The sequence below is a fragment of the Nelumbo lutea genome, chromosome 3 (assembly GCF_056320005.1).
Source record: "Nelumbo lutea isolate HS-2025 chromosome 3, American lotus-T2T, whole genome shotgun sequence".
In the NCBI taxonomy this organism is placed as follows: Eukaryota; Viridiplantae; Streptophyta; class Magnoliopsida; order Proteales; family Nelumbonaceae; genus Nelumbo; species Nelumbo lutea.
The window spans coordinates 50731604-50746411 of NC_142686.1; the positions used below are offsets into that span (position 1 = coordinate 50731604).

Below are 14808 nucleotides of genomic sequence, written 5' to 3' on the forward strand. Positions count from 1 at the left end.
ACATTTCATTCATCCAAGCATCCAACCACTGTATGCTTCGTAATTTGTCATTCAAATTTAAATGAAACAAAATTCCTATTTTTCTTCCACTTTGTTATTCCAGCATTCTTATTTGGTTAAGCATTTTTTTCACTTGTGTTAGATTTCTCATTTCTTAATTTTTCAAATAATTCCCAAAACTCAAAGGAAAATTAAATATTTTAGTTTTACACTTTTACTTAGAAATGAAATCAAATTTTTCAAAAAAGAAAAAAACAACAAAAAAGTAAAGAAACCAGTCTAGCCCAATTCGACCCACACCCAAAGCCTCCTGCCCCGTGACCCAACCCAGCACAGCCCAAACCCATGGCCCGGCTTGCAGCCTGGCCCAGCCCAAGCCCACAGCACGGCACAGGCCCGCACGAGCTTGGGTCATGGGCCATGTCGGGCCGACCCCCAAACTTTTCACTGAGGGGAGCATGGCAAGGCCGCACTTTGCACGGGCCACCACGAGCCGTGCCGGCCCGCTTTACACCTCTACAAGCGAATACTAAAAAGAACAGCACCTAATCAGCTTTCCCATATAAAGCCTGCACTAAACTCAAATTGTAACATGAGTTGACTAAGTGGACAAGGATTTACTTCAAAAATGTTGTCAACATACACATTCAAACAATATACTCGTTTCAAGATTAAAAATGTTTAATTTACCCCATTTACAGACGTAAAAGTAAAACCAAATAGTATTTTACACAAAAAAGGTTATTAGGAAACATATCATCACATTTATACATATGAGGCATCTCAATTCTCGCAGAGCTCTATAACCAAGGTGTTATCATCATCATCGAAGGCTTATCCCAACTATTTGGGGTCGGCAGAGAAAAAAAATCAGCTCAGTTATCGACAAAGTTGTCAGCAGCATTAGCAGTCAGAGTGAATACTTCGAATGTCATGTCAATTTATATTTCCTGAGATTGTATAGTCCTCAACAGCTCATTTAAATTTGCCAGTACTTGGCGTGGTCCCAAACTCATAAGCCCAATAGAATTCAAGAGTTGCTCTAAATCCTGCATGAAAAAGGCGAGCATGAGACCCATAAATGGCAAGGTTATATAATGTCATAATTTTATCTTAAAACATGTGAGGAATTGATCCTGTAACTCAAGGCGATTGACATACGGCATCAATCATGAGGTAGTCAGCGCAAGTCCAACTTACCCACTGAAATAAAGATAAAAAATATAAAACATAGAATCAGAGGTAGCTCGTCGGAATCAAATGGAGGACAATTTTGAAAAAGAACTCTGAAATCCATATAGATTTCTTGAAGACTCAACATGGTGATCCTGGCCTATGTTTAAAGAAAATTTATGATATTCTTCACCAATATTCTTAACAGATCCTTGACAGGAAACAAAATCCAAAGAGCCTAAGGCGGTGTTTCGCATTGATGCCGTTGCTTCAGAAAATGGCTCTACATCTGTGCCACATCAGAAAAAACGGTGTGCCAAGAAACACAGCCTTTGTTTGGAATCATTGTTCCGGAAAATGGACAGGAATTGGAATTCGGGAAAGTGTGGCTCGAGAAAATGTCGAATTTGGTGTTTTCTCATTTTTGGAACCGTTGCTGCCAACTGTACCATGACATGGCATCATGTAAACCATTGGATATGTGGACCAATGCTGAAAACAATTATAGAGCACTGATGCCAAATAAAACCGGTGCCTTTCCCCAGAAAATATTCTCTGTGGCAGCATCAATGCCAAACAATAAAAAGAAGGCGTTTTCTCAGAAAACGGTGCAGCAAATACAGCACTGTTTTCTCAGATAACAGCTCTGAAGCAACACATTGTTGCCAAACACCAGCTAAATAATAATAGCTAGATGAGCAGCAGCAGCCATAGTTTTCAAGAAACCAAAGTGAGGCTGCTAGGCGACAAGGAAGCACCTTGTTGCCTAGTTGCCTAGGCGATGATGTTTTTAGTAAAAAACACATATTCTAGGGTAACTCCGTAGGTTTCATAACCATATTTCCTTAATAATCATCCATAATTTTCATAAGAAAAATACAAACCTCATGTTAAAGTATAGAAAATCAACATATTCATAAGAAAAAGAAGAAAGAAAAGAAAACTCAAAAAAAAAATATGAGGGCTGAACCCCTATTTTGTTATAGGAAAAGAAGAAGAAGAAGAAGAAAATACAGCATTTAGCAATATTTGTGTTGATTAAACCAGTGTTTTAAAAGCACAAGGCGCAAAAAAGGCGCAAGGGTCAATTTGTGCCCAAGGCACAAGGCGAGGCGCATGCCTTTTTGAAGTAAGGAACCAAAAAAAAGCTAAAAAAATCGAAAAAAATGTCAGAAATTTCAAAAAATGCAAAAAAAAATTAAACATAATATTAATAAAAAATATAAATTTAAATTTACCGGAGCAGAGTAGAACCCCCTATTTGGTAATGAACATTTTAGTTTAATGATGCCTATTTTATAATTATAATATCAAAAAATTAGGAATATAAAAGTATTTTATAACTCTATTTACAAAACTACTTGGCAATTAGGCAAGGCAAACCTCCAAGGGTGCCTTGTCGCCTAGGCGTCGACTTGAAAACTATGGCAGCAGCTTCTAACATGGGGTTTACTAACATTTCTGGTGTAACAAAGGCCGACTATTTTTCACTCCAGGAAACACTAAACATTCCACGGCAACTTTACCAAACAACACCAAGAAATAAAGAGATGACACTAGAAAAAGCACACACACCTTGTTCAACAAGAATATAGCATAAGTTGCTCTCGTTGTATCTTGGCCTTCTAGAAAGAGAGGAAATTCTGTTGGCTTAGGATTTGTTGAAGGTAGTAAACTTGATGTTGAATCGGATGGCATTGGTTCAACTGAAGGTGCATGATCAATGATATATGAACGTGAACCTCCCAAGCGGAGAGAGTACCTCAAAGGAACGTCTAAATAAGAGGCAATAAGTGAAACTGCCTGCAAGACAACCAAAATGATGAATTTTTATTCTGCATAGAATTTGGACCAGAGTTCATGGACAGATTTCTATGAAGGGGCCCAAATGAGTCATGAATAAAAGGAGAAACATTGAAAAGTCAAAATCTTCTACATCTGGAAAATTAGCATGATTTGAGAATTAAAAACTACTAACAAGAAGAACGTTTAATTGGAATTACATCATATGAAGTAACATAAAAAACTTACATGTGCAACATGTCCCAGAGCAGCAGCAGATTTCAGAAGTTCCTTCTTATCATTGAAAAAACTCATCTTCTTTAAAGGGAGTGAAGTCAATTGAAGACCTGAAATGGTCAAGGGTCCTGGATTATGAGGTGTTGCAGATGTCCCTGCAAAAGTAAGTATATATTTTAGTACTCGTCTTCAATGTAGTGGAACATGATGAAAAGTTGCTAAGCGTGACCGATTAAAGGATTATTTCTTTGGAAATCAGGAAATTATGAGCACAGATACACTGCCCATGAGACTTCAGGCAGGTATATATTTTCGTATCCCTCCTACACAATAAAGAGATGGTGTAGTAACAAATAATATCAAGACCTTTCAGCACCAACTAAGATGCTACCTCGAAGACTCCTGGTCATCCAGAACTCTTTCACAAATGATCTTTTTTTTTTCATATCAACTCTTAATGAAAAATGAATAACCTTGAAAATTTCACCACGTATGAAAATAGTACCTGATTTACTGTTGTTAGAAGATGAATTAGGCTTTTCCACATATGTTGATTCAGTTAAGGGCTTTACAGGGTAAAGAGTTGAAACTTGAGCTATCATATATTGTCTCCTTTTCTTTAGCCTCATCAGCAAATTTTCTAGATGAATATAACCTCTTTCTCCAGCTAATAATCTATTTGCCTCCTGCAACCAGAACTTGATCAGATTGTCTGCAGCAGCAGTGTTTATTTTCAACCATGATAGCAAATGAAGCAAAAGAAACTAAATTAATTTTGTAGTCTCTTAGTGCTTGCTTTCACTATTTTTCCAATATGTTGCAAGTCTACAATTGACATTATAAAGGATAGTGATATATTTAAACTTGTTACAGGTGATGTTCTAGTCATCACATTCAAATGCATAGAAATTGTTATTCAATAAAAAGATCCCATCCAAAACCCAAACAAAGGGACTGGAAATCCAGGGCTATCTGGTGTGGGTGGTGCTTTAAGGGATAATGGTGGTAACCTCATTCTTAGCTGTCTGGTGTGGGTGGTGCATTAAGGGTAATTCCATAAGAATTGAATTGCAACCTCTAATTCAAGGGTTGAAATTCAGGGTCTTAGAGATGTAGTAGTGGAAGGAAACTGCCAACTTGTCATCCATTGAATGCAGGCACAACTTATGACCCTGTGGCAATTCAGGCCACTGGTGAGGCTTAGCTACTTCCCTAGGAGCAACTACCTTGTCCTGGTTGGCGCGCTTCTTTTTCTAGTGAGCAGTCGGGCTTGTTCTTTTTATGAAAGCATTCAGTTATTTATCAAAAAAAAAAGAACAGAAAGGGAAAAAAAAAGTTGGACACTGCTTAAAAGATTAATAATTAAAAATAGCAGGAGAATAAACATAGTATCTACCTCCTATAAACAACTTACAAAATGTTTAAGCTGGACAGACCAAAACATCCATATCACCATATAAACACAACATTAATTGTCAAATGTCAATTACCTGCACTTGCTTACTAGCCATAGATAGAACTTTTGCAGCAAGCAGAAGTGATCTAATTTCAATAGTAAGCTCCTCTTCTTGGTTCCTTAAACCCTCTGCAACAACCTTTGAGTGCATCAACATATTTCCTATCACCAACTTCCGAGCCTCTAGTTTTTGGCGCATTTCCTCAAGCTCATTTGACCTACTTAGAGATTCTGATCTTACCTGCCCACCATTTTGTTCCCCACAAACCAGCAGGATGATCAATAAAATCCTAGAATTTCAACAATGAGAGATTAAGAAAAAGACACTAGATTTTAAAAACAAACTTCCACTCTTCACTGAATTTTTTGAAAATAGAGAATAAAATCCCTAGGTTTTGAGACCAAAGCACAATTGAAGATGTCAAATTGAATGTAATGCCCTACCTGGATAAGTGACTCGAGCTTCTGTTGAAGAAAATTCTTATTCTCCTTAGCTTTGATGAGTGCAGATGATAAACTCCATAATCGAGCAAGTTCCTGCTCAAAATCTTCCCATTGAATGATCTTCAAATTTGCAGCTTCTTTCGGATTTTCCTTTGAAGAGGAAACTTTCTCAGGTTCCATAGCAATGAGAGCTAAATAAGTAGAACCTGCAAATTCAAGATCATCGACAAACATCATCATCTCTCTGGTTGCAGTTAGGTTTGATGATCATCAATCCATTAATAGAGAAATGCAGCAATGGTGATATTTTATTAAATAATGAGATGAGAATGCCTCATTAGAGAAGGAAGAAAAAAAGGAAAATTATTCTTTGTTTTAAATCGCAAACTAATAGGACTACTGTCTCCAATCCACTAGATAGGGTAACTCTCTAGATAGGTCATGTATAATGCATTACATCTCTTAGTCCATGTCATCTCTGCACTGCACATTGTATTGGAGTTTTGCCACATGACAAGGAGTTAATCAGGTTACACATTGTATTGATGGGTCACCAATACACAGAATAAAGGACCTATGGGGTTTTGACCTATTTCAGGGGGTAGACAGGCCTAAGACAACCTGTCCCCTGACCTATTTATGAAAAAAAACTAAAAAAAGGAGTTGCACAAGTTTCAAAGTACCGATACACCCTTCCACCATCAGGGTGTATCTATATTTTTGAACCCTGCTCAGAAGTGTTTAAAGGTAATCAGATATGCCGTACCTAGGAAGGGGATCCCTTCTATAGAGGAAGAGCCCCAGCCAACGGAGGAGTAACAGTCTCCCTAATCAGCCTACATTCCTTGTCCTAAAGTGTCACAATAATGATCCATTTGTAGGGTCACCGGTTTCCACAATAAATATGTGGCCATTGCTGACCTCCTCATTTGTCACCAGTTATGTCAGTAAAATCCTTTTATTCTCTTTTGACAAGTAACGAAGATATCATTCATTCATTATAAACATAATACCATGTTGGCTGATCTTTGCACCTATTGAACCTGCACCTACATACCCCTAGTTAAGCACTTGAGAAAAGAAAATCCTAGGCTTTTTGAGAAGATAATGAGGAAGCTGAGCCTAGAAAAATGTACTAAATAATAAAGATGATATCTGCAATATCATGTCATGAACCTAATGAAGAGACAACAGTTGATAATCAATTATATCTGTAGTATCATGATAAGAGAAAGAAAACATAAACAAGATGATATCTACAAAAGCTCTTCCTTTCCTCCTATGCCATGCAGGGTCCTGTATGGTTAGTGTCATCTGTGCATCCATAAAAGTGTTTCAAAATTCCCTAAGATGCTTAAACCTTGAGGCTTATCAAGCACGATGAAGTGATCAACCTCAATTATGAGAGCTACATCTAAAAGTATAACAGAAATGCCCCACATCTTGAGACACCTTACATTAACAATTTTCAATTCACATAGTAATTGAAGTAGGACTCTCCATTGAAGATCAAGTTAAACTTCAAAGGTGAATCCTAACACATATATACATGCACACATGTTATGATTAACATATTTAGAGTGTTTAAAGCACTTGTGAGTTGTAAGGTATCATTTTACACAAACAAAAAAAATCTCTCTTGCTTAAGAGAAAAAAATTGGGAATCGATTAAATAAATCAGTTAATTAGAAATTTTTCATGGAATCTAGTTAAGGCCCAATTACTTGCAGTTTCTGATTGCTAGTAGACAAAAGTATCAACTGTAGAGCCACTTACAGCCTAGTGATCCAAGAATTAGCCTGTGAATATGGTTAATTTTTCAATATAGAACAACTTATGGATTCTTTCTACAGTGGTTTTGTATGATGTCTAATACGGTGAGTCAGGATGAGATGATGCTACCAAGCAGCTGCCCAAGGTAGGTATTCAAACAACCAAAAGAAAGGCATTAACAGTAATAAAATAGAAAATAGAAGAATTAATTTTGGGCAAAGGACTTGAGATATATTGTTCATTTTTTTCTCTTAAAAATCCCTTGTAGCAACCAAAACCCTATAACTGCTTCAGTCCACATGATAAAAACATTTAAGAATATAGATAGCATTATAGAATCTGGATTCTAGTTAGAATATAATTCTCAGAAGACAATTGCGTTTTTAGTCCAGTTTTTATAGACTTGATTATAGAAACAACCCTGAGAAATGGCTTTTCCGTAGAAACTAAAAGGCCATTTATTAGATTTTGCATCTTCTTTTTATAAAATCTGGAAAGTCAGATTCTAGGTTTTTTATCTTCTTTTTTTATAGAACGCAGAAACTCGGGCTCTAGGTGTCTTCCTTATTCTTTTTTTTTTTTTTCCTCTTTTAACTGGTCCGTTGAACAGGGGTTCCACCCCTTTTCTTCCTTCTACTTCTTCATCAACGGCAGGGACTCCGTCAGTACATCATCTTCTTATTCTTCTCTTGTCAAATAAAACAGGAGCTTTCCCCTTTATCATCTTCTTCTTATCCTACCTATTCTAAATTCCTTAAAACAGCCTCTACTCCTTTTCCTAATATTTTAGATATTTCCATTAGTACACAATATTTCAACAGATAGCCTGTTTCGTGTTGACAATGCAGTAGTAGTTCAAGTGTTTAATAATATAAAGTTTCTTAACAAAGATCTCCATTACTTTATATTGGGTAGCGGTCTTATGAATCTCTCATCGTGTACATATCCTGTAGGTGTGAAGCATATAGCACATGTAGCTTTCCCATAATGCAACATACATTTGCGGATTTTTATTACAACTTTAACCATTATAATATGTTTTTTTTATTTTCCTAATGCTGGTGTTTATTTATCTCATGGGTATAAGTATTACAATGTTCTTGGAGGGCACATACTTTTAATTGTTAGGGAGAGGGGGACCAGACATTATCACTACTCCTGAGGTAAATAAATGCATTAAACGAGAACCCCTTTGTGGCTCAGTGGCTGAAAGCCTGAAACATGACTTGGAATAATAAAACAAGTGAAATTTCACATCAAGGGAGATAAGAAAGGAATTGGCCATCCTTTCTCAAGCCATGGTCTTTCTTCCTGAATATTTCTACACTGTAGCAGTTGGCATGCGGTTATCTTCTAACTGTTCAAAGTCTAGAACTACCACATCTGTTGATGTAGACTACCTATAATTATGTATGCAAATTCAAACAGCTGTCATATATGTACTTTGACAAGGACTGCTGCAAAATATTTACAGGTGCCAGATAGTTTAATAGTTGGTAAAACTCCTACTCACAAACCCACTACCCACTAAACCCACCTTATCCACAAGGAAGATAAACTAACAAGAAGGGGGGGGGGGGGGGGGGGAGAGAGAGAGAGAGAGAGAGAGAGAGAGAGTTCATAGAAGCATGTTGAGTTACCAAATATATGCAAGCTCTCACTAAACTAATCAAGAATTATTAGTGGGTTCTCCTGAGGTTTTTTTCCTTATCATCCTAATAAGTAATAAGTTCTTATGCTTCATGTATTTTCTTTCCCCTTATCAAATTATTTGTGGGCTTCAGTTGTCTTCCATTTCATTCTAATTCTGAGCAAATTACACACATTTCTTTTCAATTGAATCAGACAAAACAGACCTAAGCATGCTTTTCAATTGAATTTCACATTTCTTTTCAATCTGTCTGATTTTTTATAGGATATCTGTCTGATTGAAACACTAGTTTTTCCATTTATGCAGGAAACAGCACCAATAGTCAAGGTTCCAGTCACACGTTTCCTTTAATTATCTTATATCATCCTTATACAGTCAAGTTGAAAATGTTTCAACTGTTGATACTTCTAAAATACCATTGGAAATTGGATTTAATTAAGCAGCAAAGAGATGGATGAAACTTGAAAAAGGATACAAACAATACCTTTGCTTTCCTTGCAAATTATCACGCTCAGAAATGAAGATCAATAGGACTGAAGAAGGCGACCTGAAAACGAAGAAGTTAGGACCCTCTCTTCAAAAAGAAAAATCAACAAATAGCGAAGTAGATCAAAGGCAACCTGAAAACGAAGGCAGATCAGAGTTGTCTCTCTGTAAACGAAGGCAGATTTGCCTCAAGACGAAGACGGATCTCTCTTCCAACTAGACGACCTAAATGAAAAAAAAAAAAAAAAAAAAAAAATCATAATGAGAGTGCAGAGATCGAAACGAGAAAAGAGTTACCTCTCAGAAATCGAGGACAGTTACCTCGACTGAGAATGAAAGCGAAGATTCCTTTCATTTTTGTTGAGAGCAAAATTTGCTCTTATTTTCGATGCAAATCATGGCACATACATTTTTGCATCAAAAAGTGATGCATTTTTTTATCTCTTTTCAATTACAAACATGAACCGAATCGCAAATTTACCACGGTTGAGCATTTGCACTCCTTCCAAAGTTCCAAGTGCAAACTACTAAATGAAACGAAGGAAATCCACACGAACATCTCTCTTATTTAATTTTGTTTTTCTATCCATGTAAATTCCTTGTGCCATATTTAGGGGTGGCCACGAGCTGAGTTTTGCACGAGCTACTCGAGCTCGACTCGGTTCAATTTCAACTGAGATTGATTTTGAGTTTGAGTTTAGATTATAGGTTCGATTAATAAATGAGTCAAGTTCGAGCTAATGGAGCTCAACTTATGAGGCTCGTGAGCCGGTTTAAATATATATATATATGTATATATATATATAATATATAAAAAATAATATTAGCTCGAACGGAGCTCGAGCTCTAGCCTTATACTTCCTAGGCGAGCTGAGCTCAAGCCTCATACTATTCGGCTCGGCTCATCTCAAATGGAAAATTTTCAATTAATTATTGAAACCTCCCCTAAAGTTTCTGATTGTTGATATAACCACCCTTGAAGTTTAATAATTACAATCACTTTCTCTATACTTTGCAACACAATTGCAGATAAACCCCCTTTGGTAGAATCTTCTAAAAATAGGCTTGAAAATGTATAAAGTACCCATACAATTTATGAGCATTGGAAAAACTAGTTCACTTTGCCACTTGGGTTGAAAATGGAGTGGCTACCCATCAAATAAGGAAATAGAGGTAATGGGACCTCTAAAAAAGATTTTTAAAATGCTTTGTTTTAATAGTGACTCCAAAACCCTAGGCACCAATCCAATCAATCCGGATAAGACTCAGATGGAAGAGGGAAGGGGGTTAGGCATCCCTCTCCCGGGTCCAATAGGTGGGGCCCACAAAGATACCAAACAAGCAAGAATACTATGAAAAAGAAAAAAAAACATTCAATTGACTAACAACATGATAAACAAAACACGTGAAGAATAAAACACCATAAAAGAAACCCTCCTAATTAAATTTTTTTATTTTATTAATTATTATTATTTTATTTATTTTATATTTTCATTTTTTTTATTTTTACATTACTGTTATTTTCTTATAGAACTCTATTTATTTATTAATTACTTTTTTAATCAAATTTCTTAAATAACTTTTGTATATGCTATTATGTGATTTTTATAATTTTTTATTTTTTATTATTTTCCTTTTTTTTTTTGTTTTTTTTCACTGTTTCGCTATCTACTATTCTACTACTCTCCAAGCAGAAAATACCTCTTAAATCTCAAGTTAACCACCCAGATTTGCTAAAACCGATATCACAAATTCTTATTGTTTCCTCTTTATCTTTTTTTTTTTCTTTTCTTGTATTTATTTCGTTCCTACATGTGTTTGCAATGGGTTGAACCTACATGTATTGGGGATCGTTCCCGCTCTGTCCATCTCGCACGACAGCACAAGACACCGCAGCAAAGAGATATTTGACACCCAACGTAAATTATTATTTACTTCCAAATAATATGGCAGGTATATCAAGCAGCAATAACGCATATACTCGCGGTGAACACCGTATTCATGCAGAGTAGACAATAAAGTGAAGCACATCGAAACTTAAACTGCTTCTAAGCAAATAACAGATCAATTTAATTGTAAATAACAAGAATCAGGAAACATGGGAAACTACATTTGAAGCAACAAAACCAATAGTTCAAATGACAAACAAGCACATATCGTGATCACTAGATTCGTTGCCGACAAATAAATTTATAGAGGTCGGCTCAGCAGAGCTTCATCGCCGTCTCTATGGCTGATGATCAAATGTTGTTCAGCAGGGGATGAGAAGAATACAATAAAATAAGTAAATAAACTAAAAAGGGGAAATCATAGAGGAGAATAGACGTATCTGAATCGAAATTTTGGCCTGAGCAACGATGCTGCAAGAGCCTCGGCCCGGTCATCCTAAAGTCAGTGGTTCCTCGCCAGACCCCCAAGGAGAACCATAGTGTGTTCAATGCTCGGGCCGCCGTTGCCAAGAGCAAAGAGGTTATCTTCCCTAACAAGGTTTTAAAGCACGCCGAACTATCCCCCATCGGCTCACCACAAAAGCTTTAGGTCTTCTTAAACTCATGCTTGTGTTTATCCTTTCTCCTCACTTAAACTCATTGTCTACTTCTTTCTTGTAGACGAACTCCATGATTCACTCATTTCTCAAGCACTCTGAGCTGCACTCTACCAGGGTGCAAGTTGCCGAGGCTAAGGCATCTGCTTACGAGGCCAAGGCACAAGCTACTAAGAGTAAGCTAGTGAAGGCGGTTGGTCATATCCAAAAGCTTGAGGGCGATGTGAAGGCGGAGAAAAGGCGTGCTGACGAGTTGGAGAGTGAGGTCGAAGAGGCAAAGAAGCAGCTCGAGGAGGCCCAAAAAGACTTTGCTAATCGCAAGGATGCTCTGACTCAGGAGATCAGAAATGCCGAGTTCCTTGCAGTTTAGGCCTACAAGGATTCTCTTGAATTCGATAAGTTTCATTACGAGACCACTACGTTGGCCATCTAGAAGGGCTTCAAGCTTTGCCACTGGTTAGTCAGACGTGCCTTCCCTCAGCTCGGCCTCAGAGCTGTCACCACTGTCAGGGTCACCACGAAAATGGTTCTAAAATCAAAGAAAGAGAACCTTGACTCTGAGGAGGAGAGTGATGACAACTTCGACGAGGGAACTGTCGAGAAGCTGAGCATCCCGGGTGCCACCGCTGGAGAAGCCATGGAGACCGATTACGCTGGTGTTGTTGAAGATGTTGTGGAGAAGGAACCGATGAGAGATTCTCCCGAAGATGTTGAGGGTGGGGGTGAGGAGCCCCGAGACCCCTTGTATATACAACATATACTGAGCCTCTGAGCTCGGTTCAATAGACTTTCTTTTCTTCTCTTTTTTTTATGCTTGTACTAGAACTTCTTTTTGGTTACAAAGTAATGAAGTGCCTCTTTTTTGTCACTTCGCGTACAATAACATAGATTTGCAAAAAAAAATCTAAGTATAGGTTACCGGAGGTGTCGAGCTGACGAACTAGGCATGGTAAGGGATAACCCGAAGTCAATATACGCTGAGGTGGGTAGACATTGTAGGGTATGTGCCCAACCTGCCTACGCAGCAATGAGGCGTGAGTTGGATTTGTTCGTTGCCCATGCTTAGAAGCAACTGGGTCTTATTTTAGCACCAAGGTTACTTATTATATCGGCACCGTAGCACTTGGGCGTTGGGAGCGACTCGTAGTCCACTCTCCATTGTAAATTTTAGTCGGCGTGCGGCCTGACCAGCTTGCTGATCTTCTGGACTTAGAGAAATTTTGTGGATGTCTTACTCTCAAGCTCATAGGTAGTACCCCCTCAAGTTGTCAACGTTCCAAGCATGGGGTACCTGCCTCCCTTCGAATGTCTTGAACTTGTAGGTGCCTTCACCAAAAACCCATCTCATTTTCTACGGACCTTCCCAATTCGGTTCGAGCTTACCCATGTTGGGCTCAGGTACCATTACCTCTGGAATACAAGGTGTCAACTCGGAACTACCATCTCTTGACTCGGGCATTGTAATATCGAGCTACTTGTTGTTGGTAAGTTGTAGTTCGGATGTAGGCCAGGTCGCGTACCTCTTTGATCAGGTCAAGGTTTGTCCGAAGCTCATCATCATTGGCCTCCTCGTTATACACCTCTAGTTGTAGGGTCGGTACTTCGATCTCGGTTGGGATGATGGCCTCCATCCTCTACGTCAAGTTAACTGGTGTCTCACCCATTGCAGCCTTGATGGTCGTCCTATAGGCCCAAAGGACAGAGGGCAGCTCGTCCACCCACAAACCCTTAGCTCACGCTAATCGAGTTTTTAGTGTGTGGAGAATGGCCCTACTCATCACCTCCTGTTCATTCACTTGCAGGTGCACTACCAATGTAAAGTTCTACTGGATCCCCATCTCGGAGCACTAGTTTTGGAACTTGATGTTTTCGAATTGCTTCCCATTATCCAAAATCAGCACCTTGGGTAATCTGAAGCGGCACACTATATTCTTCCAGAAGAAGTTCTATACATTGTGGGCTGTGATCATCACCAACGGCTTGACTTCCACCCACTTTGTAAAGTAATCCACTGCCATGACCAGAAATCTCCTCTGCCCGGTTGCTAGTGGGAATGGACCGAGGATATCTATTCCCCACTAGACAAAAGGCCACAGGTTGTTCAAGTACTTCAGATCGACGACAGGTTGATAAAGGATATTGGCATGCCTCTAGCAATTGTCACACTTCTTGATGAACTCGAGTGCATCCGCCTTCATTATGGGCTAGTAGTACTCTTGCCCTAGCGCTTTTTGGGTGAGTGCCCTGCCCTCCAGGTGTCCTCCACAGAGACCTTCATGGATCTCATGCAGTACTCGGTCTACTTCTAAGGGTCGTAAGCAGTGCAAGTAGGGGAGCATGAAGGATCTCCTATACAGTCGCCCGTCGATAAGGATGTACTGGGCTGATTAACGCTCTACCCCCCAAGTTGAATTACGGTCTGCTAGTAGGGTCCCGTGGAGCAGATAATCAATAGGCGGGTTGACTAGTTCGGTTCTGCTTGCAACATGGTAGTGACCTCTTCTGCCCCCCGAATATGTTGGGTCAAGGCAGGTCTTCTATGTACAGCGTCTTCATTGTGTTGTCGCTTATGCTCACCAACTTCAATAGTGTGTCAGCCTCAGCATTCTCAGACCTTGGTACTTTCCGAATGAACCAAGAGTGGAAGCCGGGTAGGAGTTTCCTCACTTTGGCAAAATAAGCCATCATGATTGGTTCCCAAGCCTCATACTCACCATTTACCTAGTTCACGACTAGCTGGGAATCGCTACACACCACGACATTCTTCGTGTCGACATCCTTTGCCAAGTGCAGCACGGCTATCAATGCCTCGTTGTTCGGTGTCGAATCCAAACCGGAGAGCGTACTCCAACTTCACTCTGCTTGGCTCATACAATATGAGTCCAACACCACTTCCTTGTTGATTAGACGAGCCATCAACATGGAGGATCCCAGGCTCCTCATCCAAGACCGGGTTTTCCTTGACCGGAACAGGTGCCGCACTGGTTGATGCCTCCGATGTGCTAGTCGGCTTATCCACCTCAGGGGCCGATGTGTTGAACGTACATTCCACGAAAAAATCCACCAAGACTTGAGCTTTGATGGCTGGGCGTGGCTCAAACCGAATGTCGTACTCGCTTAGCTCGATGGCCAACTTCATCGGTCTGCATGACAACTCAGGCTTCTATAAGACATGCTTTAGGGGTATGTCAATGATGACAACGATTGTGTGAGCTTGGAAGTAGGGGCGTAGCTTCCGAGCCACGATATCCAGGGCATAGA

General features: G+C 39.0%; 1 protein-coding gene across 5 annotated transcripts; it reads right to left on the reverse strand.

Annotated features, from left to right (window-relative positions):
• Positions 1 to 597: 597 nt before the first annotated feature.
• Positions 598 to 9583, reverse strand: LOC148864907 (UV radiation resistance-associated protein). 5 transcript variants are annotated; one of them, XM_088975868.1, is made up of 10 exons: positions 9324 to 9462; positions 9137 to 9227; positions 9001 to 9063; positions 5093 to 5298; positions 4890 to 4938; positions 4683 to 4777; positions 3698 to 3878; positions 3205 to 3347; positions 2749 to 2976; positions 598 to 1049 (listed from the first exon to the last, which is right to left on the reverse strand). In XM_088975868.1, the coding sequence occupies exons 4-10, from the start codon at positions 5270 to 5272 to the stop codon at positions 942 to 944; spliced, it is 984 nt and encodes a 327-aa protein (XP_088831994.1). In that variant the 5' UTR covers positions 5273 to 5298; positions 9001 to 9063; positions 9137 to 9227; positions 9324 to 9462; the 3' UTR covers positions 598 to 941. The 5 variants fall into 5 exon arrangements, with proteins under 5 accessions (XP_088831994.1, XP_088831991.1, XP_088831993.1 ...); XM_088975865.1 differs by lacking the exon at positions 4890 to 4938 and having other exon boundaries at positions 4683 to 4889; positions 9324 to 9583; XM_088975867.1 differs by lacking the exons at positions 4890 to 4938; positions 9324 to 9462 and adding an exon at positions 9484 to 9533 and having other exon boundaries at positions 4683 to 4889.
• Positions 9584 to 14808: the final 5225 nt, after the last annotated feature.

Coding starts and splice junctions, on each gene's coding strand:
- LOC148864907 (XM_088975865.1), bottom strand. CDS start 5,272: ATGGAACCTGAGAAAGTTTCCTCTTCAAAGGAAAATCCGAAAGAAGCT. Junction 3,348..3,697: donor TTCTAACAACAGTAAATCAG/GTACTATTTTCA, acceptor TTACTTTTGCAG/GGACATCTGCAACACCTCAT. Junction 2,977..3,204: donor CTCTGGGACATGTTGCACAT/GTAAGTTTTTTA, acceptor GTTGTCTTGCAG/GCAGTTTCACTTATTGCCTC.